General features: G+C 34.3%; 1 protein-coding gene across 1 annotated transcript in view; it reads right to left on the reverse strand.

Annotated features, from left to right (window-relative positions):
• Positions 1 to 25,045, reverse strand: part of LOC113178022 (osteocrin) — a 39,342-nt gene extending 14,297 nt beyond the window's left edge. The window contains exons 1-3 of the mRNA XM_077794984.1: positions 24,838 to 25,045; positions 12,061 to 12,159; positions 9,722 to 9,936 (exon numbers count right to left, since the gene is read on the reverse strand). Coding sequence (XP_077651110.1) covers positions 9,722 to 9,936; positions 12,061 to 12,159 — 314 coding nt within the window. The 5' untranslated portion in view covers positions 24,838 to 25,045. The remainder of the gene's footprint in view (positions 1 to 9,721; positions 9,937 to 12,060; positions 12,160 to 24,837) is intronic.
• Positions 25,046 to 26,146: the final 1,101 nt, after the last annotated feature.

Genomic DNA, 26,146 nt, shown 5'->3' on the forward strand with positions numbered 1-26,146 from the left:
TGTCCCAGGAATGAGATAACTAAACAGGCATTCGGAACAAAACCACCATCACTGGGATCAAATAATGAGATTTAGGCAGCTATAGAAAGAACCAGGGATGCTTAATTTGGAAAGCACTGCAGAGTAGTAGGATAGGGCAAGGTGATCTGCATTTACTTGGTTCATGAATCTCTCTGAGGAATTAATGAAATTTTTAAAACTTCTATCTAACAAATAGAATCACACAAAACATGTATTACAAAAATTTCTTTTTGGAGGGATGGGTAATACACATTGCAAAGCCCATGTATGGAGTCAAAATATTCTCCCTTTTAGAAGAAAGTTTAAATCTTCATGACAAGAGTTAGGTGGGGAGAAAAGGTAAAGAACTCCGTCATTTTGTGGTGTTGAGCTGAGGTGAGAAGAGACAGGCAATAAAGAACAGTTATTGGCAAGAATGGGCCAAGATCATTATGCTCAAGGGCATTTCCCATTGCATGGTCAGGCTTTTTAACTTGGAGGAAAAAAGAAAGCTGGGGCACCTCCCTCTGAATCCTTTTTCTGAGTTTCTAACATCTGAAATGTAGCCCATTTTGAACTACTTCCTTTGGGCATCAACAAATAAGAGCTAAAAAGAATCAGCAAAAATCATAAGATGTGGAGGTTGGCCTAGGTCTGTCACAGGATTTACAATGAGTTAGAAAGGAAATAAAATGTTAGGATTTTTATCTTAGTCTCTCGGACAGTCATCAAGAAGGGCAGTCATATCTGACAACTCAAACCTGGCACTACTCTTCTCAACTTTATCCTGAACCTTAGGATAGAAGGCCATATATCTTCAGTATGGTAATTTTTTTTATTAGTTGCACATGACAATACAATGATCTTGACATATCATACATTTGAATCAAATGCGGTATAATTTCTCATTTTTCTGAGTGTACAGGTTGCAGAATCAGTTGGTTATACAGACATGTATATACATACAGCAATACTAGTGTCTATTTTATTCTGCTGCCCTTCCTATCTCCCCTTCCCCTCCCTTCCCCTCCCATCACTTCTCTCTACCCAATCTAATGTGACACATTTCTTTTTTTTCCCTCACATCATCATACATGTATTTTGTATAACGATGAGGGTCTCCTTCCATCTTCCATGCAATTCCCCTTCTCCCGACCATTCCCTCCCACCTCTCTTCCCTATTTAGTGGTAATCTTCTTCTCATACTCTTCCTCCCTACCCCATTAGTATTTATTCAGTGTATACGTTCTAAGTGAACTTCACTGTTCTTGGTCATGGATAAGCACCTTATTCATGCAGCTTTAATTTCTTTATCAAAACTGGCTTTAAGTGGAAAATCATTGGACTTGGAGTAAACAACTTGATGCATAATTTATAGTTAGGTAATCTCAGAAAACTCATCTCTCTAAAAATACACCAATAAAATGGGATTCATAGCAACCTCCTTCTTTGAGTGTTATGAAATGTTAAAAAGCAAGTAATATATCATGAGTTTTCAAATAAGATTCTATTTCAGTTTTTGGCTGTGGTCCCAAAGTAGGCAGGCAAGTATTTCCTCTTGTATTCTAAAGTTAGGTGCTAGACTCATGTAGTATTTGCAAAGAATGTTGCTGCAAACTGATTTTTTTCCAACGTTAGTCCAATAAAAGAATTGATGTTGAATGGGTCAGGAGGAAAGAATTTCTCAGGAAGAAGTTATTGGAGAACAGGGGCATTTATCCTCTACCTTCAAATAGGGGTCTTCAGGAAAACCACTCAGAGTGGGATGTACCCAGGAAACATGATAGACCTGATGCAACCATACTTATAAAATCTAAAGGGCAAGAAGCTTTGAGAGTGGGCTTGATATCAGAGCAAAGAGGGATGACTACATAAGGAACAGCTTCTCTTTTAGTAACCAAAGTTAAGGATGTGGAGCATGTGGATGGACCTGGCCTAGGTTAATTATAAAGGGTAAGTTGCCTCAAGGTCTCTCTGCCAGGGGTGATGGGTGAAGCAAACTCAGCAGGATGCTGGTGGTGGTGTGAAATGGAGAAGCTGAAAGGATAGAGGGTGAAGAGCATCCTGCCAGAAGAGAAGCATGGCTGGAGCCCAGGATGTTTATAACAAAGTTTCCAGTGAGGGTTATGTGATGGTCTGTAAAAATAAGTCCAAATAAGGAGTCAGCTTTGGGTTATAAAGTCCAGGGAGCACTAGAGCCAGATCATGACTGATCAGTCAAGTCAGATTTCTCGCTGCATCTCCAGTCTTGATTCTGGAGGAGATAAAATCAGGGGGTTACTGCAGTGGTGGGAGGGTGAGGATGAAACTAACAATAGCCCTCTTTCCACTGCAACTTCCCAGCATGAATGGGCCAAGGCTGGGGAAAAGAAAGCTTTAATAATATTCATGGTTTGGGCTAAGACATAAGATTTGATATTTAACAGAAAATAGTTATTTTTCAACTAAAAGTGAACACAAGGATTCCTAATATTCTAATATGACTATCAGAGCCAACGTGCCTACTTTTGGCTTTCCCAAAAGAAAGGAAACAAGCATTCCCATTGAGTGGGCTTGAATGCATGGAGCAGGGTGTAGAATTGTGTTCGACAGTTATTCTCTTTCAATTAAATGATTATAATAACAATAGTCTGAAGCAAAATGTTAATTGACCCAGTTCTATTGAATGTGCATAACTGTCCTGGGTCTCTTCCATCAGCTCTTCACATTTATTTCTTTATCTTTTCTCACTCACTTTTAGTCAGAGGTGGCTGACATTTTTGGGTAACATAAAAGTTCCTGCAACCTCAGGCTTGGATTGGGTCAAGCAATAGGTGACCTTGGCAAGAGAGACCAGGAGAGTAGGAAAGATGACAGGATCATTTTTCATGCTCTCATTCCCCCTTGTAAAACCTTCTCCAGTGAGCTATGCTTCTCAATGAGGCTTACTGTTTCTCCCAGGCATCTGATTCTCTATGACTATATATGATATTCCAGAAGCCTCTTGTTTCTTCAAGCCAGGGCCCTTGGCTGTTGTGCCAACCACTATGATTTACATATACTCAGACTTTTGTAATCTTCTCGTGAATAAACTTTCCCCAAATTTTCCTTTTTCAACAATGCTAAATATTTCCTGTGGGTACCCTGATTGACCAAGTAACATTATTTGCTTCTCTAATCTCAAAATCTTAATGGCAGCACTAAAGCAATAATAGTTGTGAAAATGTTTAGCAGTAATTAAAATAAAATAAAGAGTATTATTATTGTTCTTATTATTTGCAAGATATTTTCAGGAATGTGTGAAGGAGCCAGAAAAAAATCATTTGTTAGAAAAATTCCAGGCCTATCATCAATATCTCCTAATGTTAAAGGGCCATTCAGAAAGTAAGCAGAAGCGCTATTTTACCAGGGATATAATCATACCTGTTTCCTTTGTTTTGCATTAATGAGGTGAACATTCATTAGTTTTAACTTTTGAACAAATGAACTAAAATGAGGAAAATATTTTATACTTCAAAACATAAAATTAACTTTGCCCTGGGAATTAAGTAACTTGCATGTGTATCTGAAAGTAAAGCTTGTGTCATAGTCAATGAAAAACTTGGGTAAGTAGTACACGATAAGCACTGTTCAATGCATTTTAATACGATCTGACATAGACTTTGCCCTGTTTAGTGGTTTCTGTTTGTCTATTGGTATTTTTTATTTTTCCTAACTATTCATGTATTGTGCTGTTCCGATATCTTGGTGGACTTTTTCAAAAGCAGATGTAAATTTTTTTTCTTGTCTAAATATTTTGAAGTTACCGAGAATAAAATAATTTTACATGCTCGAGACTCAGGGTTTTTTAGTGGGCAGCTATATACTAATATAATTCAGGGTTCTATAAATGTGGATTGACAAAGGTTGCTTTTTTTTACTTTTATTAATCTGTACTTAAAATCCAACGCTTCAATTATAAAAATAAGGAACAAATTCCAACAGTATTTAGTTACACCTGGACCTTTGTGACAATCAGATATCAAAATACTGTCAGACTACATTTTAGTTGTTATAAATACTTTGAAATATTTTTTATGGTGCATTTCTTGAAATTATTATTGTTTTAGATCCATTTCTAAATCTTTTTATTTTGTGTATTAATAATCATATATGTTATGATTAATAACATATATGATTAATAATTAATAATTAAGTTGATAATTCTGACTCTAATTTGTAATGGTTGAATTCTTGTGAATTCTATCCATTCAAAAGTGATATATGAGATAGGTGATATAAGCTTCTTCAAAGTTTCCAAGTGACCTATGGCAGAAAAAGCTTATGAATCCCTGGGTTAAGTGATGGATGCAATTGTTAGAACTAGAGAATGGATGACAGGAATCAGTTACCTTCTCTCCATCAGTGTCAGTAAGAAGATTGAGAAAGTTTGTTAGAGAAGGAGAAAAATATATGGTATGCACATGAAAACCACAGGTCTTTATAAAAAATCAGAAAATGTGTAGATTCATACATATTAAAATAATAAATTCCCAGCCTTGTGAAAAATCAAAAAATAAATACTGGACCAAAACTATCATTTCAGCTATTAGATAAAGGTGCAGGCAAATAATCCTTAGTACAGATCTCCCATGTAAAATTACTGTAGTTTTAAACTATATAATTGTTACTAAATATGTAAAGATATCTATTTTAGTCCTGTGCCTCTATTATACATATTTAATGATATTTAAATATCTTTGTAATGTAAAATATTAACCGTGAATATTTTAAAATTATTATATACCACAAGAAGTCTAAAATTATTTTACTAAAACTCAACGAGTATAGAAATATGTTATGCAATATTTATTATTTATCTCCTATAGTTTTCCACCTCTCTAATATACAAACTAAATTTAATTTTTGCTTTAAGACTAAGAACAGGAATTTTTTGTATAAAAAAATGAATTCTGCAGCAATATCTCATAGGAAATGCAATTGGAGTTTAATTTGAATGCACAAAGTATCAGCTATCATACAAAAATATATAAAAATATAAAGGGTTTAGCTTAGAAAAAAATTGTTCAACTTTTTAAGCTCAAGGGTCAGTCTGTGCAAATGCCTTTTGCTCTCTTTAACCTGCTAAACTTCTGGAAATAGTTGGAGGTGAAGGTGAAGGCAGAGAAAAGGGGACAAGATAAAGATCATCAATTATTCTACTAAAATTCTTTCTAGTTGTTCTTGTTTGGCTATGAAGTTTCTCTAAAAGCTCCTGTTCATGAAGGAATACTCAGAGGTAAATGATTAAATTATGAGAGCTGTAACCTAATTGGCCCATCTTAGTTTTCTGGCTGACTGGGTGGTAACTATAAAAAGATGGGGAACGGCTAGAGGAGTTGGGTCACTGAGGTTGTCCCCTGGAAAAGTGTGTCTTATCTTTGGCCCCTTCTCCCCTCTCTCCTTCTCGCTGTTTCCTTATCCTTCCAAGACCCCAGCAGCTTGACTCTGCTGGGCCCTTCCTTCATGAAGTGCTGTATCACCTTGGGTCCAGAGTAATGGAGTTTTGCCTCCTCTAAATTGTTCTTGTTGGATATTTTGGTTACAGTGATGCAAAAGCTGGTTAAAACACTCTGTTCATTCTATATTGGATGGCACCTTTCAATATGGCTACAGGAATAGAATGAAGCTATAGGAGCTTTGCATTGCACATTCCAGAGTGCATCCCAACACACAGATCCCTGTGTGACCCCAACTCTCCTTCCTTATTTCATTTATTATTCAGCTTTTTTTTCTTATTTCCTAACATCAAACCCAGTCCATGCTATTCAGTTCTCCCAATGCGACACCCCAAATATTGAAGTCTCTAAGCTATCTCTTACATGATTTTCTCTTCACAGAACAATGTTCCTAATTCCTCCAATCTGTCAAGAATATTACTTATTCATGTCAAAATTTGTTCTTATTACTGAATTTAAAATTTTATATTTTTTCTATCATTTATTGAAAATTATTCACAAATATGCACAATATTGTCAAATAGTAATTTTTCTCCTCCGTTTGTTCCCACAAAACTTCTCTTTCAGATTTTTTTTATTATTTTAAAATTTGTACTCAGCTTTAGTAAGGCATAATCCACAAATAAAATTGTATATATTTATGGTGTATAATGTGACATTTTGATACATATATGCATTATAAAATGATTAAATCAAGTTAATTAATATATGCATCACCTCACATAGTTAAACATTAAAAAATACTCTCTTAGCAATTTAAAAATATATAATACATTAATATTAGCTGTAATCACCATGTTGTACAATAGATCTCCAGAACTTATTCATCTTGTGTAACTGAAACTTTGAACCCTTCAACCAACACCTGTACCAATATTGAATGGCAATATTGGATGGCAAAATGTTTTTAAAAAACAATTTTTTTTTGTACCAGGGATTGAGCCCAGGGGCACTTAACCACTGAGCCACATAATATTTTATTTAGAGCCAGGGTGTCCCTGAGTTGCTTAGGGCCTCGCTGAGTTTCTGAGGCTGGCTTTGAACCTGGAATCCTCTTGCCTCAGTCTTCTGAGTTATTGGGACTACAGTGTGCACCACCAGGCCTGGCAGTTTGACTTTTTCTTTTTGATTCCATATATGTCCCACAAAACTTATTAGATTAAATTTTATGTTACAATTGTTTATTCTACTCTCCATATATTTGTGTTCTATTCTGAGTTATTTCTTTATAATAGATTTATTTATCTTTTTTCCTGGTCCAATCTGCTATTTATCTCATTGTTTAGTTTTCAAAAATATCTGTTATAAAATATTTCAAACACATATCAGAATAGAATAGTGTAATGAACCCCATCTGAACTCATCAATCTAAGACAATTACCAATTTATTGTGAATCTTGCTGTATCTGGGTCCACTTCTGCTTCTGTATTATTTGGAAGCAACTTTCAGATAAATAAACAAATAAACACTATCCCAGTTACACTGTTTCAACTTCCATTTTTTTTGGTCTTTTTCACAGTAGTGAGAAAGCAGTACTTACTCAGTAGAAAACATACTTTAAATTTTGAATTTTTATCGTTTCCTGGACAGAAGATTTTTGGCAGAATACCTTGTAGCAATAGCAAGCTACTGCTTCTAATGAGACACTTGATCATAATTGTAAATAAGCAATATTCTACTATACACTGTGTTGTTCATTATGCTGTTAAGTAGGTGGGATGTATTAAATGCATTTGGACTAGTGAGATTTTCCTCTTCTGTTGGGTTTATCAAGATGTAACCCCATCATAAGCCGAGGAGCATCTGCACTTTCAATTTAATTATTTTTCTGAGGTGTCTCTCATTTTGAATGATGGTATCATTTTCCTATTTGAAAGTAAATAATAATTACTTAATATCAAATAGCTATACTGCTTACATTTGCAACTGTCATTTACATATGTTAACTTATAAAAAGATTATTGTTCAAAGCAGGCTGTAATTAAAAGAAATTGTTAATGCTTAATAAGTCTTTTAGGTCTACTTTAATCTCTAGAATCCCCTCTGCTGTCCATCTCATTTTTTCCTATTATTTCTTGAAGAAATCAGATTATTTGTCCTGTAGTTTCTCACCATCTGGATTTTGCTCTTTGTGTCTTTGTAGTGTTTCTGAAACCATTTCTGTCTTCCATGGTTCCTGAACATTGCTTGGTGGATCTGGAGGCAAGACTACCTTTATTTATTTATTTGTTTGTTTGTATGTTTGTTTGTTTTCTGGCAACAGTCTCTTATGTGGGGCTGGCTTCTTTCATCAGGAGGCATGTAATGACTTGTTTCCCCTTGTGGATGCTGGTAGTGTTCAAAAATCATTGTCTACATCCAATGTCCATTAGGGTATTCAAAATAGAGACATCCTAATTCTGTCATTCCTTCTTTATTTATTAGAGAGAATGAAAGGGTAAAGTTTCTAAGCTGCAAAGCCTGATTTAAAATATAAAGGACTAGGTATTGTAAAGTTTCTGAACTGCACACAGAACCTGAAATTCCTGAGGCAGTTAAGACAATGCCCAGTACTGACCATTTAGTTATTAAATAACCTGGACCCTGTGCAGTTTGGCACGTAGGCATTCAGGGCCCAAACCAATCAGTTTGAATGTATCCCCCTCTTTAGGAGTGACCTATCACCCCCGCCTGACCTGTTCCCGCTAATGAATGGGCTAATCGTGTTTGAGAGTTGTTGTTCAATTTTCCTGCGCCTCATGATGATTTGCTCTGATGTATGCAAACTCCCCGCCCTCCCCAAAAAGTGTACTTAAGCACTGCTCAACCCCTGCTCCGGGCTCTTGGCCGCTCTCCCTTCTTGAGTGAGCCTGGAGCCCCAGCACGCTGGATTGGATCCTCAATAAATCCCCTTTTGCTGTTGCATGAGTCGGTCTCTTGGTGGTCTCTTCCTCCGACGTTCGCTGGACCCTTACAAGAACAATTCTATAAAAGATTTCTACCGCATCAGCTAATCTTATCATTTCCTGATTATTTTAGCTACAAAGATTTAAAGAGAAAATTTCATGTCTACTGTCAGTAGTGGAGTTCTCAAAAGAAAGATTAATGTTATCCCCATTTAGAAGTTTTTAAAGCAATGAACTGAAAATTAGTATTCTGTAAAGATGACCTATTAGGCTTTAAAATATCATTTTAATACACAGATTTATGCTGATTTGGTGTACTGTATTTAATGTCTTATTTAAAGCTAAGATTCTCATATTTTAGATCCTTTTGACTGACCATCATAATAGCATGCTTCCTTGCCACCAGGGTTCTCAAGATAGTTAGATAAAAGATAGACAATAAAAAAAGAAAACTTAGAGAATTTAGTGAGAAATATGATATTTAGGGTAAGAAAAGGAACCCTAGTAGATTTTACAGAGAATTTGGTATGGTAATTGGGTGGTATCTTGTGCCTATGCTAATATAAAATATATTGCACAAGGAACAGATATTGGGAGCATAGAAAATAAATTAAATCTAGAATCACTGCTGTAAAGTCATTCGCTGATTCTTTAATTATGGGTTAATTAAGGGAGATCAGTAATTGAGGGAGATGCATTTATTCTAATTCTTTTATGTTGATTAAAATATCACAGTGCACTTTAATTTGATTATCATGTTTGATTTTTTTACAGAGGTAGGTAATCACACCCATTTTGTAGACACATAAGCTGAGGATTACGGAGGGTAAGCTACTTTTAAAGTCTCCAGGCAAGAAAAGAGCAGAAATTTGACTTAAATACCTGTTTTCTCATTCCAAGTTCTGAGAGCTCTTCATTATTTCTTGGTAGAGGAAAATGCATTAATTCACATATTTTTGAAAGCTTTGTGTTGAGGATAAAAACAATGATATTCTGAATGCTTCTATTAAGTAGAAGACTCAGGTGATCAGAACATTTATCCCACTATGCACATGTTCTCCTTCACTTTGCAAATGCAAACATGTCTTACAACAGCCATGGTATACATGTGTGTGAGGATCCTCCTCAGGGAACATTCTGACAGGAAAGCTAATGCACACTGTAGCTAGAGGTCATTTTGTTCCTTAATCACTTACTTCCAAATTCACACTATTAAACCCACAAGTTTAATACTCTGTCAAATCTGTTTGCTTAGAGTTTTTTCACTGTGTTTTTTTACATTTAATTCTCTTTACTTTGGAGCCCAGAATGAAAGGATTAGAGAGTGCAGATTTCCCTTCTCCAAAAAGCTCGCTTACCTCTGTTTAACTTTATGATCTGCAGAGCCCGCTGAGAGCCTGTCTAGGGGAGACCCAAAGCCAGAAAAGCTCCTTTTCTTCTTTGTCTCTGTCACGTCGTTCTCCAAAGATACCAGTTCATCAAGGAGCAAGAATTTTGCAGCCAGGTCAGTGGCTGACTTCTCTTCTCGGACTGTGGGTGGTGACTGCAAATCTGTGACTCCAGAATCAAAGGCCTGTAGAGCAGAGAAAGGTGGTTCTACTCTTTAGATGAAGAAACCCAAATTAGGTAAAGTTAGTGGACACTTCCTGTGTTTAGATGACATCCCTTTTGTGTAATGTTCTATACTTTCTCATGGAATTATGTTTTGCACAGAAAGCTAAACCTTTGGAGAAGGAAACATATAAAGGTAGAGTATATATATCCAAGAGAAAACAGACAAAACAAAAACTCCAGGCTTGTCTCTAAAAATTGAACATATTCTGATTATTCTTTTGATTTTGTACCACTAAGAATTGAATTCTTGCTTATCATTCTTAGAATGTTTTATCTATACCTTTTTCATCATCATATCTATTACATTTTATTTTACTTATATTAGATGGCTTACAACACATTTGTATTCCTTATTAGATTATAAATAACTTGAGGACAACGATTATCTGATTAATCTTTTATCTGTTCTATTCAATGCATAGCCCAGTATTTTACTCAGAGTTAGTACTCAATAAATAACTTATGAATATTTATTAGATGAACTCTCTCTCTCAAAAAAAACTAAACCTCTTGCTGTTTCCCTTTAGTCACTCATTCGTTATTTATTTATAAAACCTATTAAAAGCCCAATCTATGCCAAGCTCTGCATTACATTGAAGGGATACAAAAATGAAGAAAATTTAGCCACTGGCATGTCCAGGTACTAAACTTCTTCATCCATGCAATTTATTCACAATCTGTGCGTGTCTACAATGCATGAGAACTAACCCAATTTAATGTCAAAGTCTAGGATAAAATTTCTTGTTTGCTTAGATGTTACTATATATTGTCAGTTTGTACTTCATCCAAGTTATAATATAGGTATGGATGCTCAGATTGTGAAGTCTGTTTTTTTTTTTCCTTTCTGGGACCCAACAAAAGAAAACAAAACAAATCCTTTGCTCCTATTAACCATCCCTGTCAATCTGCTGTACAGGAAACACTGCTTCTTTTTAAGAACCTTAGAATATTTCTCTAAGGGAGGAAACTAGCTTCAGGGGCTTTCTTCCTTTCCTCTCTCACTTCCATCACATTTTTCCATTTGCCTCACTCTTGGTCACAACATAGAAACTGAAGAAGAGATGGAATGCCAGAATGAAACCCCAAAGAGCAGGAGACAGACCTTCAAAGGCAAAGATCTTACATTATCTCCAAAGCAGCCTTCACAAAATATTCTTCCAATTAATATATATACAAAGTAGAGTTTTGTTTCTTTAATATACCCTTAATTCTGCAGGGGGTGGGGGAGTGAGCTATAGAATTCATGTAAGACTAAACCTTTTGTAAGATGCATTTCAAATCCTCACTTTAGGTTATTTAAGAAGTACAGAGAATACATGTTTCTCATAAGATCACACTTAAGATCTTGAGTTTTTTCTGTGTGGAGATGTCCTCGTATTTGCTTTTCTTTGTACTGTGGTCAAGACATAAAGAAAACATTTATACTGTAATAAAAATACACAAAATTTGGAATGCAAACAACTTCAAACTGATTTAATTAAAACTGGTAGAGCTGGGGGCGGTGGTGCACACCTGCAATCCCAGCAGATCAGGAGGCTAAGGCACAAGTTCAAGATCAGCCTTGGCAATTTGGTAAGACCTTAAGCAACTTACCAAGACCCTATGTCAAAAGAAAAATTAAAAAGGAAAAGGACTGAGGATATGGCTCAGCATTTAAGTGTTCCTGGGTTCAATTCCCAGTACCAATTGAAAAAAAAAAAGAAAGAAAGAAAGAAAAAAATGTGGTAGAAATTATATATATATATATATATATATATATATATATATATATATATATAAATGCTTTCTACTTTAAGGAATACAAGTGTTTCTTATTTTGAGTTACTTTTAATGTTGAAAATATGTGACTTGCTCTGAATTTGCTTTGAAGGTTAATAATCATTACTATTTACATTTAAAGTTCTCAATCTTGAATAACATTGGCAAAACAAACAAACAAAAAAAGCAATAGCAAAAACACCTATTTCCTTGACTTTGCATTATCAGAATATATCCCTATTTTTTAGCTGTGCCTCCTGACTATAGTAAAAATAGCTTGTGTTCATAAAAATGTTGATAAAGTCTTTCAAGCTAGTTTCCTTACCTCTGTTGCTGCATCCACCGAGAGCACTTTTCCTGAGCTCCACAATATCAAAGACACAGCCAGGATGAAATGTGCACTTGCCAGTCTCCAGTCCAGCATCTAAGGGTCATGTAGATCAAGGTTAGCATTGATTAGTTTCGAATAGAAATATAGAGAAAAAATCTCCTAAGAAGTATGTTACATGCACATGATAAGCCAAATTATTCACTTCTGTGTACTGGAGTGTATTTCTACAAAACTTAAATAATATTCAATAGAAGCTGTCAGTCTTCCAGATTGAATTCAATCAAGTCTTCATTTCCACGGAAACCTAGATTGGGTTTGTATAGCTATAATAATAATAATAATAATTTAATTCAAAGAAACCTGGGGTCTGAGAAATTTATATAACTTTATTCTTTGTCTAATACAGAGAATGAAGCCTCACGTACCTAAGGAGAAATATGTAAAATTGGCAAGGTAAAAGAGAAAAAGGCCTGATGGGTTCTGAATCAGACAGAATGTGGTGTATCTGAAAGCATTTACATTAAAAAAATTAAAACTTATATTTTTATTATGTCAGAATTTTTATGCAAGTTTCAAAATGTACATATAGAAAAAATAGTGAAATTTCAATACAAAATGTTAAAATTCCATGTCCAATCTAATAAAATCAAAAGACAAATTACAAAATGGAAGATATTGTTAATAAATATATAAAAGAAAAATAGGGTTTGGAGCATGTAAATAAGTCTGATAAATAAATTTAAAATATAGACACACAACTAAATAAAAATGGCCAAAATTATAAATGGAGATTTCATAGAAAAGGAGAGAAGTTAATGGAAAATAAACATCCCATAATATATGTAGCCTATTTAACATAAATAAAAAGAGAAGTGATATACCATTTACACAATAAGATCAGCAAGAAATTTAAGATACTACTGCATATGTTTAGAATAATGCTAGAAAAAAGAAAATATAAAAAATGCTGATGGATTTGGAAATGGATCCTTCCATTTGAAAAAAAATTGGGCATAAGGATTGAAAATGATCATAAAATACCTATGATCTTTTATTTTGTTTCTGGGTATATATCTCTGAGAAACTCTTATAAGCTTATTAGGAAGTCTGGAAGTCCAAACCCTTATAGTAGTAAAAAGCTGGAATCAACCCAAGTGGTCCATTCGAAAGATTAGGATTTGTCAATTGAAATTTATTTATACTATGGACTTAGAGCAAATGATTTAGATATACTTTTATTTACCATTGAATTTTTAAATGTATTTGTGAATTTCATTAAAACTGGGAGTGGGGAGTATAGAACAATACATGTGTTATGGTTTGGATATGAAGTGTCCGAAAAGCTCTTGTGTGAGACAATGCAAGAAGCTTCAGAGGACAAGTGATTGGGTTGTGAGAGTCTAAACTCAATCAGTGAATTAATCCCCTGATGGGATTAACTGAGTAATAACTGAAGGCAGTTGGGGTATGGCTGGAGGATGTAGGGCAAAGGGGGTGTAGCTTTGTATATATTTGTATCTGGTGAGTGGAGCTCTCTCTCTACTTCCTGATTATCAGGTGAGCTGATTCCCTTCTCCACACTTTCTTACCATAAGGTTCTGCCTCACCTTGAGCCCCAAGGAATGGAGCCAGACATCTATGGACTAAGACCTCTGCAACCATGATCCTTCAAATAAACTTTTCCTCTTCTGCAATTGTTCTAGTCAGATCTTTTAGTCATAGCAACGAAAAAGCTGACTAAAACAACATGTCATAATAACACTATATACTTGAATTGGAAATACAGAAAACAATTCCATATACTTTTTGAATATATACATATAATTAAACTGTAAACCAATAGAACTTGATTTATGAATATGAGTGCCTCAGAAGAAGAAAGATGGTGAATAAGATTATGGAGGAAAGATAAAGGACTTAGTTTTTAATCTATAATTTTTAAAAAAGTAAATATATAAAAATTACATTTAAAAATTCTGTGTAGTAGGCACAAATGTATGTTATTTATACATTTCTGATTTATACAGCCAATTAAAATTCATCTATGATTTCTATTGGGCTTGCTGATTGCCTGTTTGAATACTAGACTATGAACATTGCATAGTACAGGAGGAGACATTGTCCTACTGAAGGCAGATTTCAGGTATGAGGCAGCTGTAATAGAGTCTTTGCCACTTAATATGAAGAACTGGGAAAGTTCCCAAGGTTCATTGGTAATGAATAAGAAGTCTCAGTACACTTCTGTCTCCTTAAGGAATAATAATTTGAAAAACTTGCTGGGGGCAAAGAGAAAGAAATGCTACCATGAAATCCGAAGGACTGGGTTTGATTCTCATTTTTTGTTTTCATATTAGTGAGACCTTGTATATATATATATATCATTTAACACACTTGAGCTTCATTTTACTTATATATGAAGTAAGAAGTAATTCTCACCTCATAAGAGCTTTGAGAGGATTAAATTGATTCATGCATAGCCCCTTTATATGGTATTTATAATTTGTAAGTGAAGGAATATTTATGAGCGTTACTAAATATTTCTTTAATAACCACATATATTTTGGTGTGACTAAATTTTTTCTTTATGACATTTCCTTAAAATATTATCTTAAAACCTCAGTGTAAATCTTAGTGATATATGTTACATGTTAGAATATGAACAAATAAATTTTTTGTATAAGCAGAGTAGCATCTGTATTAATCATGTTTATTGAGACTAAATGGAGATAAAAATATTTTGGCATTGTCTGTAAAATTTATTTTTATCAAATATAATTTTAATTTTCACATAGTTTAGCTCAAACTATTTGCTCATTATCACATCAAATAATTTATTTTGGAATCTTGCACTTCATACTATTCACTATATATTTTCTTTATTCCATCCTTTCCTGGAAAGAAGCAGGAAACAAATTTTTTGTTCTCTTTTTGCTAAACTGATATTTGATTTGGGTATTTTCGCAATAAATAATAATTTTTGCATAAATCATGACTATGTCTCTAAATTGAGAAAATATATGAGAAATAATGCAACCAACCAAACACTGCCTTAGATATTCCTTTAGAAAGCCAGCCACTTAATCATAATTTGTGCTCATTTTGCTGATGTTTCTTTGTCCTCCACATAAACGAAAATATGTTAAGAACAAATGTATATTTTTAAAACTGATCTCATGTTTTATATATATTATTTTAAAATAGAGTTCTATCATTTAATCAAAGATAAACTACCACTGTGATATTTTCCTTCTTCATTTTTATTATGTTAAAAATAGGTTTTAAAGTGTGAAATTGCCCAATTTTATAAGTGTTTCCATGTGGATTTCCTTTAACTATTTTTATACACAGCTTACTAAGATTTCTCTCCATTTCTGTAATCTTATAAATGGCACAGGATGATGGGTGTTTATAGTATTGATGATTATGTCGGAGGCATATATTTTTGTGCTTGGGTGTATATAGGAAAAAAGTCATAATATATCATCTAACAGATAACCACATCCTGATTATTTGGATAAGGAGATGTAAAAATAAATGCTGAGTTAAATACACTCATTTAATGGTTTAAAGCCAAGCTTGTAGCCAGTTAACCAAAAGGCCAAGTTCCTAAATATGGCATTTGGTACACTAATGAAAACAAGCACCCTGGCACCTGCCACACAAAAGACATTTGATTAACCAGTTGAAACTTGACTGCTACAAAATTAGAAACAGAGGAAATTATAGGGAGGAAAGGAAAAGATTACCTTTAGGCCCATTTCCCTATTTTGTTGATAGTGCGTAAATATAGCTCATGGTTTAAAAATCTCCTAAACCCCATATACACCCTGATTCATAGAGAGAACCTCAAGGGATGTTCATTGATTGTGTGAATTCACCAAAGGGGGAAGCATGTGCACCCTTTCAGTATACCAATCATTTTTATTGAATAGTATTCCTTGGGGTATTGAAGAATTTCAAGAGACAAGTGAGCACAGGATTTACTATATAAGAAGATTTTGTGTGTGCTTCAGTCTTAGGCAATTGGAATAGTATACGTGTTTACTTTGTAAACAATACTGCTGATGAAGAAATATTTCATAGTCAAACATTTTCAGCTCTGTTTCACAGCCTTTCCACCTGTAAGACTTTCTATCCTGAAAGAATCTTCTGAAGTCAAGCTAGAGTGGTGGTAGATGGATCAAGAGAGAGGGATACCAACTTTTGTCATTTAAGTTGGGAAAAAAGTATGTATTGCTTATTCCTTTAGAAAAGTGATAGTTCATATTGACATGCTGCTATGAAAGTCCAGCAGACTTAAATATATTTAAACCACAGTTTAGAGAGAAGACTATTAAAATGAAGAAAAGTGTTTCATTGTTAAGAATCATTATTCATCTTTAATGGGAACAACAAATCTCTGAAGTGGCTGGGCATGAAAAAGAAAAAAAAAAGATTGAGAATCATCATTTGAAAAAAGGGAGACGAAACTGGAGCAAAGTGCTAAATTTCAAGATGATAAAGATGAAAAAGAGAAGCATTGTGAGCTGGTATCTGACCTAAGGCATTTTAAAACTGATAAAATTTTAAAGTATCTCTATCTGAAGAATAAAACTTCTCAAGTGATTAAAAACATTTCTCTTCAACCTGAGACTTCATGATTTACATTTAACTTAAGGATAGTTGATCCAAGTATTAGAAACTACTGGGGTTTTGGGTGAATCTTGATATCATCTGGGAATTTTTTATTTTCCCCAATATCTTGATTGAAGATATTCAAAACAGATTCTATGCACATTTTCAACAAAAATTAAAAATAAAGGACTTAATTAAAGATTAAAGATTTATGGCTAATTCAACTTTCACTTTTGCTTTACCTTCTCTTCTCAGTTAAAAATTTTTAACAGGACATTATAAAAACGGAGACTAGTTCTGACACCATGAATTGGCCACGTGTTCCTGCTGACGACACTGTGTACAGACTTTTTTCTCTGAAAGTGAAGGTGGTCGTCTAAGCAGGCAGAGTCAGTATTATCAGTAAATCTGTATGACTGTGAGTTCTTCAACTCACCACTATCCCACTCCACTAAGTTACAGTCACATAGGTCTTTTTGATAACAGAACAGCTTGAGATATAGTAGACAACAGAGTAACTATTGCACACACACACACACACACACACACACACACACACACATATTAAAGGAGGGTCCACAAACACAATGCTTAACACAAAGTCCATGCAATTCACTGCATAGAAAGAGACCCGATACAGGAATTCAGGGACTGAGGTTGCTCACTGCCTCTGCTGGTATTGAGCAATGTGGCGTTTGCAAACCCTTTCTTTTTTAGACCAAATAAAACAGAGTTCCTAACTGACTACTGATGTTGCGTTGGCTTTTAAAGTCAGTTGGTAAAGCTAGTTGGTGGAGGAAATGATGGTAGCTGGTGTAGGCTTAGCTAAAAGAAGCTTCCTGCTGTTCCTCCTATCAAGCAGGAGGCTATGCACAAGACTGCATCCTGGTCATGACATAAACATTCTCCTCCATAATTTTAGGTATTTCTAGACAAAAGAAAGAACTTCCAAACCTTTGATTTAAAGATGCCACTTATAATAAGATATTCTATTGTTAAAATGTGTTTGAAGAAAGAAAAAATGCTGTTCATTAAGTGGTGACATGCTATCACATATCAGACTCCCTCCAAAATTCAGAGATGTTAAATGTGGGACAGAATTGATAAAATAAGGGTTACACACACACACACACACATACACACACACACACACACACTTTCAAATATTTACATAGAATTTTTTTTTTTTTACGTTTTCTTTTTTCCACCATGAGTAAGTCACTAGATGCATTCCCCTACAGTTCAAAACAAAAAATTATTAGCACTAAGATTCAAGTTGCCATAAAGTACAGTTATGTTTCCTCTTTTGGGCTCAGAGAAGGGAAGGATAATATGATACTGAACTTGATTATCCGATATAATTTTAAAACCACACAGTTAATATTAATAATTTTAAAGTGTTGACTGAGGCCTACTCCCTACCATTTGGAATAAATAGTCTATCAAGATAAAATAATTATTTGAGTAGACTCTCAGAAATCAAAAATCTTAGTGGATGCAGAAAGGTGGATACAAAAAGAGGAGAGTCCTTTATGTTTTTATTAGTGCATTATTATTATACATAATACTGGGTGCATTTTGACATAATAATACAGACATAGAATATAATTTGTTTCATTTCAGTCCGTAGTACTTCCTCTTTCTTTCCCCTTCTCCCTCCCTCTTTTCTCCTTCCTCTACTCTACTGCTCTTCTATTTACTCATAATATTTTAAAGTCAGTGTTTTATAGATATACATAAAGGTGACATTCACTGTGGCATATTTGTATAGGTGTATGTCATAATTTAGTCATTTTCATTCCACTGTTCCTCCTTTTTCCTCTCTCTCCTCCCTTCCCCTTCATCTCCTTCCTCTGCTCCAGTGATCCTTCTTCTATTTTTATGGGATCCCCGCTCTTCCCCTTTTTTGCCATTTTGGTCTTGAGAGAAAACATTGAACCTTTGACTTTCTCTGAGTCTGGTTTATTTCATTTAGCATGATGTTCTCCAGTGCCTTCCATTTACCAGCAAATGCCACATGATGTTCTCCAGTGTCTTTCTTCTGTATGGCTTAGTAAAACTCCACTGTGTATAGATACCACATTTTCTTTATCCATTTATCTGTTGGCATACACCTGGGCTGGTTCCACAACATGGATATGTGAATTGTGCTGTTATAAACACTTGTGTGCCTGTATCTCTACAGTATCAGGGAAATGCAAATCAAAACTACACTGGTATTTCATCTCACTCCATTCAGAATGGTGATTATCAAGAATACAAATAATAAGAAATGCTGGTAAGGATGTGGGAAAAAAGTGCACTCACATAGTGTTGGCAGGAATGCAAATTAGTACAGCCATGCTGGAAAGCAGTATGGAAATTACATAAAAGATTAGGAAATAGAATCAGTATATGCCCCAGCTCTCTTACTCCTTGGAATTCATCCAAAAGAAATAAATCGGGAGGTTTTGATAACAAAAATTTTCTACCAATATCACATAATTATATCTTCATATATTTGCTATATAATATTACTACAATAATTTTGGTTATGAGTAAATGAATATTTAAAAAATAAAGCTTTTAATCAATGAACAGCTATTCATTAACATCAGAAAAATTATTTCTGGGGTGATTAGGAAAAAATCAGTATTAGATTTGAAAAATGGTGATAAATATCCTTGCTGTGCTCCTTATTGGCCTGGTAACTTTGACCCAAACTCTTAAATTGTTGAATAAAAGTCACTTTTTTAATTCACAAAATTTTAATTAATTAATTTTAGTTAAACTTAATTATTTTATTGGCTTAGAGTTAGCAAAAAACATGAAATAGGCTTAGAGTTGCCAACTAAGAGCAATAAGCATATTTGTTTATTTAATGTTATTTACTAAAAATATATAAAGATGTATATATACATCTCATAAGATTTCTTATTTTATCATAGATAATATCTCTGCACTGGGAACTTTAAAATGGTACATGAAAACATTTGTAAAGCATATGATAATGTGAAAGGTTTGATTAAATGTTGTAAAATTCATGATTAAGCTGAAGGTAGATCTTTGAAGCCAAGCTCTACTAGAAAACATAAAGGTTACATGCACTAAACAATCACCTATAGAATTTAGAGCCATTCATAGAGAAAATCTGCAAAATTTGTAATGAAAAATCAAAAGGATCAATAATAGTTTTTCCTTATATAGATAACCTTGATATTTCAATAAGTAACAATGTTTGAACAGAATTTTAAAGAAGGTTGTTTCTAGTTTTCTTCAGTGTGAGGCAATCAGTTGGTTGAGACACTTCCTTGAACCTTATAGCTTGTAGATTCTGTCACATACATCATCTACATCAATTTCATAAAGTACATCTGAGAATTACTCATTTAAGATTCTCCTTAGAAAATTTGATTTTAACAAATTGTGTGATGGACATCTTACTTTATGGTGGGGTATGATTCTGAAAAGAAGGTGCACATTGAAACTAAGAAATGTAACACTTTCCAATTTTTTAAAGAATTAAAATACCAAGGCACGTGCAGTGGTGTGTGCCTGTAATCCTATTGGCTTGGGAGCCCGAGACAGGAGGATCGTGAGTTCAAAGCCAGCCTGAGAGATGGCGAGGCACTAAGCAACTCAGTGAAGCCCTGTTTCTAAATAAAATACAAAATAGGGATGGGGACATGGCTCAGTGTTAGAGTGTCCCTGAGTTCAATTCCTGCTATAAAAAAAAAGAATTAAAATACCAGGATTGTGTTCTCCATTTCTCATTGCTCTTCAATTGGCAGTAGTAAATTTTCCAAAGTCACAAAACCAGTCAGAAGAGCCAGAACAACAAGTTACATTTTCAGACTCCCAATTTCACGCTCTTTCAAGTATAACCTATTTGTGGAAGTATAAAACATTTTTCCATCTCCAAAACTAATTTCATCTAAAGCAAGGATTTTATGGATAAGTTGTTAATGTGGTGGACATCTGTCTTTTAAAATGACTTTCCCTGTGTAATACAAATCAGGAAGAATGGTAATTTTCTAGTGCACATGTATGGCACCATTTTCATTCTTTTTCTGATGCTATTGCCTTTGAAAAATCTCAAAATTTTGTGCTTAAGTGCCTCTGTTTTATTTTTGTTGTTGTTTGTTCGTTTAGTTGGAATTTTCAGTCGGATTACTAGTCTTTTATTTGCAAATAAAATAAAATAAAATAAAGGCAGAAACCTACAATACTACTTTAAAGAAAAATCCTATTATTAGAAAACCCAGATCTGTATGTTTAACAAAAGTTATTTGTGGTTGTAACCTTCTTGAGAGCAAAGACTATGCCATATCCCCAAATTAATCTTTGCACCTAGCTGAATACTTAGCATAGAGTCAACATCAAGTTGAATGAATGAGTGAAGAAGCCTCATGCAGTAAACAGGAATGCAGGGCAGATATTAAAATCCCAGTGTTATCCGTATGGATACTAATTCATATCAACAATCTTATCTAGATTTAGAAAAAAGATTGATCCAAATTTTTACACCTATATTAAACTGTGATGAAGTTCTTACTAGAATCCTGACATGGCCATAAATGTTTTACATCATAGACTCTTACTCTAAAGAAAGCAACATGCAGCATCATTCCCCAATAATCATTCCTCCAGAGTTTCAGAGCTTTCCTTATTAGATATTATTCTGCACTTAGATCTCTGAATAACTAAATATTTTTTGATATAAAACCATGACATGGACAAGCCAAAAAGAACTTTGGCATATGACTATGAACAATTCTGCTAAGAAAATTTATTCTTTAATTCATATGCTTATGCTCACAAATGGGAAAAGAGAGTACCTTTAAAACTATGGATGGGGAAGAGCTGTAGAATTGCCCATAAGCAAGTTGGATGGCTATTCAGTACAGAGGCAATTTTTATGGAGCATAAAAAATCTTTCAGAGGGTAAAAGCGAATAAACAAAGTAAAATGTTACATATAAATAAGCCTTATGATAATGTGGGACATGACCACCCCCTTCCCTCTTTATCCCACTTTCTATCGATATATTTTAATAAAATTCTTACATTTAAATTACATTAAACAAGTCAATGCAATCAATGAAACAGTACTCTTCCAAATATAAACAAAGAAAGAAAAATAGAGGCTGGGGCTATAGCTCAGTGGCAGAGCGCTTGTCTAGAACATGTGAGACACTGGTTTTGATCCCTAGCACCACATGAAAAAAAAATAAATAAAGGCATGCTGTCCATTTATGACTACAAGAAAAAATTTTTAAAAAGAAGAAAATATATATATTTTATATGTACATATATAAAATATATATATTATATGTATTTTATAATACTCAACCACAGGATACATTTATTAGGCATACTCAGCATGTACCAGGTACCAGGGATGTAAAAGAAAGTCAGTTACTTTCCTGGTCCTCCAGGTTCTTCACTTGCAAGGATTTCTTTCCACAGGAGCAGACTCTCTGGAATGCATGCATTTCCTTCAGCTATAATTGTTAGAGACAACCTTTAAATAATCTGCAGTGCTTATTGGGAAATTAATTCATGCCCTTTAATCTCACAAATCAGGATAGGTCAATATGGAAAGCATTATAATTCTATTTTGTTTAAAATTGATGAACTGAAATTAAGCTGAGTTACTTTAGAATTTGGTCTCTTAACTCCTAGTATTGCATGTACACTTTCCACTATAAAAATATGCATTAGTAGAAATGTGTCAATTCTTAGGTTATGTAGACCTTGATCGGCATCCTGATGGAGCATGTTACTTAGCCTCTATTTTAATATATTCATCAGGTAAATGGGGCAAAGACATACTTTGCAGGTTTATTGTGAGGAGTAAAAATAATACAGGTAAAGTGATTCACATGAATCAATTAACAAATAATAATTATATTAGCCTGACATTGCCTTTCAAATGTGGTGACTTCAAAAACTTTTATTTTTATGAAAAAATATCAGTTTGCATTCTTAATTTCAAGGAATACAGTTAGTCCTTGGAAACTAGAATCACAACATAGTGATAAAAATAAAACATAATAAAGAAAATAATATTGAATGGGGGTAAGGAATTTTTTTTAAAGAGAGAGTGAGAGAAGAGAGAGAGAGAGAGAGAGAGAGAGAGAGAGAGAGAGAGAGAGAGAGAGAATGAATTTTTAATATTTATTTTTTAGTTCTTGGCGGACACAACATCTTTGTTGGTATGTGGTGCTGAGGATCGAACCTGGGCCCAACGCATGCCAGGCGAGCGCGCTACCGCTTGAGCCACATCCCCAGCCAAGGGGGGGGGGGTAAGGAATTTTACTAAAGAGAGTTCTAAGTAGCAATCACTATGATACTTAATGAATTATCATTGTTTTCAGTCATGAAAATATTAGTATGCAATAATAGAAATATCCTCCAGGGCAGAAGACAAAGGAAAGAGAGCTCAGTTGAACCCAAATCATAGTTATCTTTCAAGCTCTAATTTATTAACTGAAATGAATTTTTAATATTATTTCATATTATATTTTAAAAAATGTTATTATATCTTTTATGCTTTTATTTTATTTGTTTATATTTATACGGTACTGGGGATTGAACCCAGTGTCTCATGCATGCTAGGTAAGTGCTCTACCACACAGCTACACCCCCAGGCCTTCATCTGATATTTAGAGTGTGCTTTTCACATTCGGAGCCACACATATCAAAGGAATACAGAATTTTAGGAGGGAGATTGCGATATTACAAATTGTTGAATTTAGCACTCAGTAGAAGAAGAAAGTGTCCATTTTGGAATGAACTTGCTCAAAGGAGAGGAAATACGGGAGGGGAGACAGTAGTGCATAAAGAGGAGGCAGCAGAAGGTGGTGGTGAAAGCATGGTGCTTGGTAAGGAGGCTTGAGCCCATGTAGGTGACTAGAACAGACTAGAATAGAGCAAGGGCAATGCTGAGGACCAGCAACCATTGCAAACCAACTGAGGCATCTGGCAACTGCTGGCATATTATGTTCTCTTTGCTTCAGAGCCGCGTCCTGAAACTTATTTGGAGAAATGGGGAGAGCTTTAGCTAAACAGTGGCTTAAGCCAGAACATCCAGATGATGTGCTTTGGTCTGCTAAGCAGGGTGTCCAAGGCTAGAAAGGAACTTGCATCTCACCTATCTCACCTCACAGACTCCAGCACAATGAAGCTGAGTGACTAGTCCAAGGTCACAAAGCTGTTGAAATCAGGATTAACAAAGGTTATTCTACTCCAGTAATGCCAATGAATCTAAGCCAAAGGTTTCTGGTGGAGAAGGATCACAGTAAATTAAGTATAGGCAAAGAGGTTAATTAGGTCATATCTAAAGATTAGCTTAGAGAGTCTGTGAATAAATTTCTTGAGCGAGGCCACAGTGCAACTCAATTAGAGGGGGGACTTGAACTTGTATCTATAAAAGGCTCTTAGAAAAGTTCCATAAGAGTGCGGAAGAGTAGTATCAAAGTGAAAAGGAGATACAAAATGTGCCTGATGATTTTGGGTAGATTGTTATCTATGACACTGTCTATTCTATAGCTTACATGGGCATTAAAATTACCATAATCCATTTCTAGAAGGATAACTCAAATAATTCTCATATTCCTAATTCTATAGAGTCTATTACAGTAATTCAAAATAATACTATTTTACATTGTTAGAGCTGAATTTATTGAGCATATGCTTGTATTTCCAAACTGAAACAAAAATTTGAATTTGTGTCAGACAGAACTCAAATGTATATTTTACATTATTAAACCAATCACTGAATAGGATAACAGAACATTTTCTTTTCCATCCAGATTGTTTAGACAACTTTTATAAAAAAATTAATTTTTTTTCTGATATTGAGCTTCTGTGATGAAAGCAAAATACTTCTACTGACATAGAATCATTCTCCTGACTTTCCTTTTTCTTATGAAATGCAAAAAAAAGCACAAAGAATATAAGAAAGATAGTGTCTGAGCAGATTATTAGCTTCACCTTAAGCTTGTGCTATAGAAATATTCCAGCTTTTCTACTTCTTTGAGAGAAGGAAAAATTATCAAAAACATTTTAACAAAATCAAGACATAAGCAACATATTTTACAAGTATGTGTAAATAAATATAATAGTTAAGTAAAATAATCTCTTAGATCTTTACAAATTTTTACATTTAACTTACCTTGTGAAAATCCAGGGGTGCCTAACTTTAGAGTCTTGTATGTGCAGTTTCTCCCAAACTCAGCCCTGATGGAGAGTTTTCTCTCTGAGTTTTTATAGTCTCAGCTATACACCCCTTACTCCAATCCCTGCCTTTGCTGTCTCTTACATCATTTCTACAGATTTTCCACTGAACATGTTCCCAAGCCTCTCTTCAAGCTCCCTTCTCTCTCTTTCCCCTCCCTCCCTCCTTCCTCCTTTTCCCCTCCCTCCCTCCTTCCTTCCCTCTCCCCTTTTTCTTCCTCTCCTTATTTATTTTATCTATTGCTTTGATTATGGCACTTAAGTAGCAATGGGAGCTTAACTCTGGAAAATTTAATTCTACATTTAGTATTGTGTTCCGTTTCTGACCCATCACCTCTTCCTGAGGTTTTAGTCCAACTCTGAGTATTACAAATCATATTTGGGAAATTAAATGCATGAAGATTTGTTAAAGTCACCAGGGCATTTCAAAGTAAGATTTAGGGAGATTATGATCAGAAACCCAAACTGATTTATTGGTGTGTTTTTTGGACCTTTAAATTAAATGATTGTCCATGGAAATGATGAATAGTTCCAGCCTCCGTCAGGTGCACAGTGCTGTGTCAGTGAAACCAGCAGCTACTTCATAATTAACATGGCTATACTGGGAAGGCTGTCACTAGAAAACCTATAAATACCAAACTGTGACATGTGGGCTATAAATGCAGACGTTGTAATCATTCTTATCTTGCTCTTGTTCTCCAGTACTTTAATTTCCTTTCAACCAAAATATTCCTGCCTCTGTCTGAAAATTTTCTTCATTTTTATCTCCTACCACTAACACATATATCCTTACATACACAAATTAGTAAAAAAATAAATGCCTAAGTTTTAAAGGTAATATGTTATGACATTAGATCATTATGGACTTATTTGCTTCACCAGCAGGTCCTCATTTAACAGATACAGGGACTGAGGCTCAGATAAATCAAGTGTCTTGAAGAGAACACACAGCTAAGGGTTACTAGCAGAGCCGGATTTCAAATACAGATTTCCCTAATTCCATATCCAGTTCTTCGCCCATAGCTGCATTTCTGACTCACTGTTTAAAAGCTAGAAAAGAGAATCCAAACCAGATTATGTTTTTGCACAAACAGAAATAAATTTGTTCTTTTTGGTTTTGCTTAAAAGCCATTCAAAATACTACTCACTAGTATAGGAACTATTACATGGTTAATTTGGAACTAGATAGGGGAACTGACCAGAGCACACTGAATTGGTGGAACAGTAAAATGCTTCATTTTTATGAA

This window comes from Urocitellus parryii, chromosome 2, assembly GCF_045843805.1.
Source record: "Urocitellus parryii isolate mUroPar1 chromosome 2, mUroPar1.hap1, whole genome shotgun sequence".
Lineage (NCBI taxonomy): Eukaryota > Metazoa > Chordata > Mammalia > Rodentia > Sciuridae > Urocitellus > Urocitellus parryii.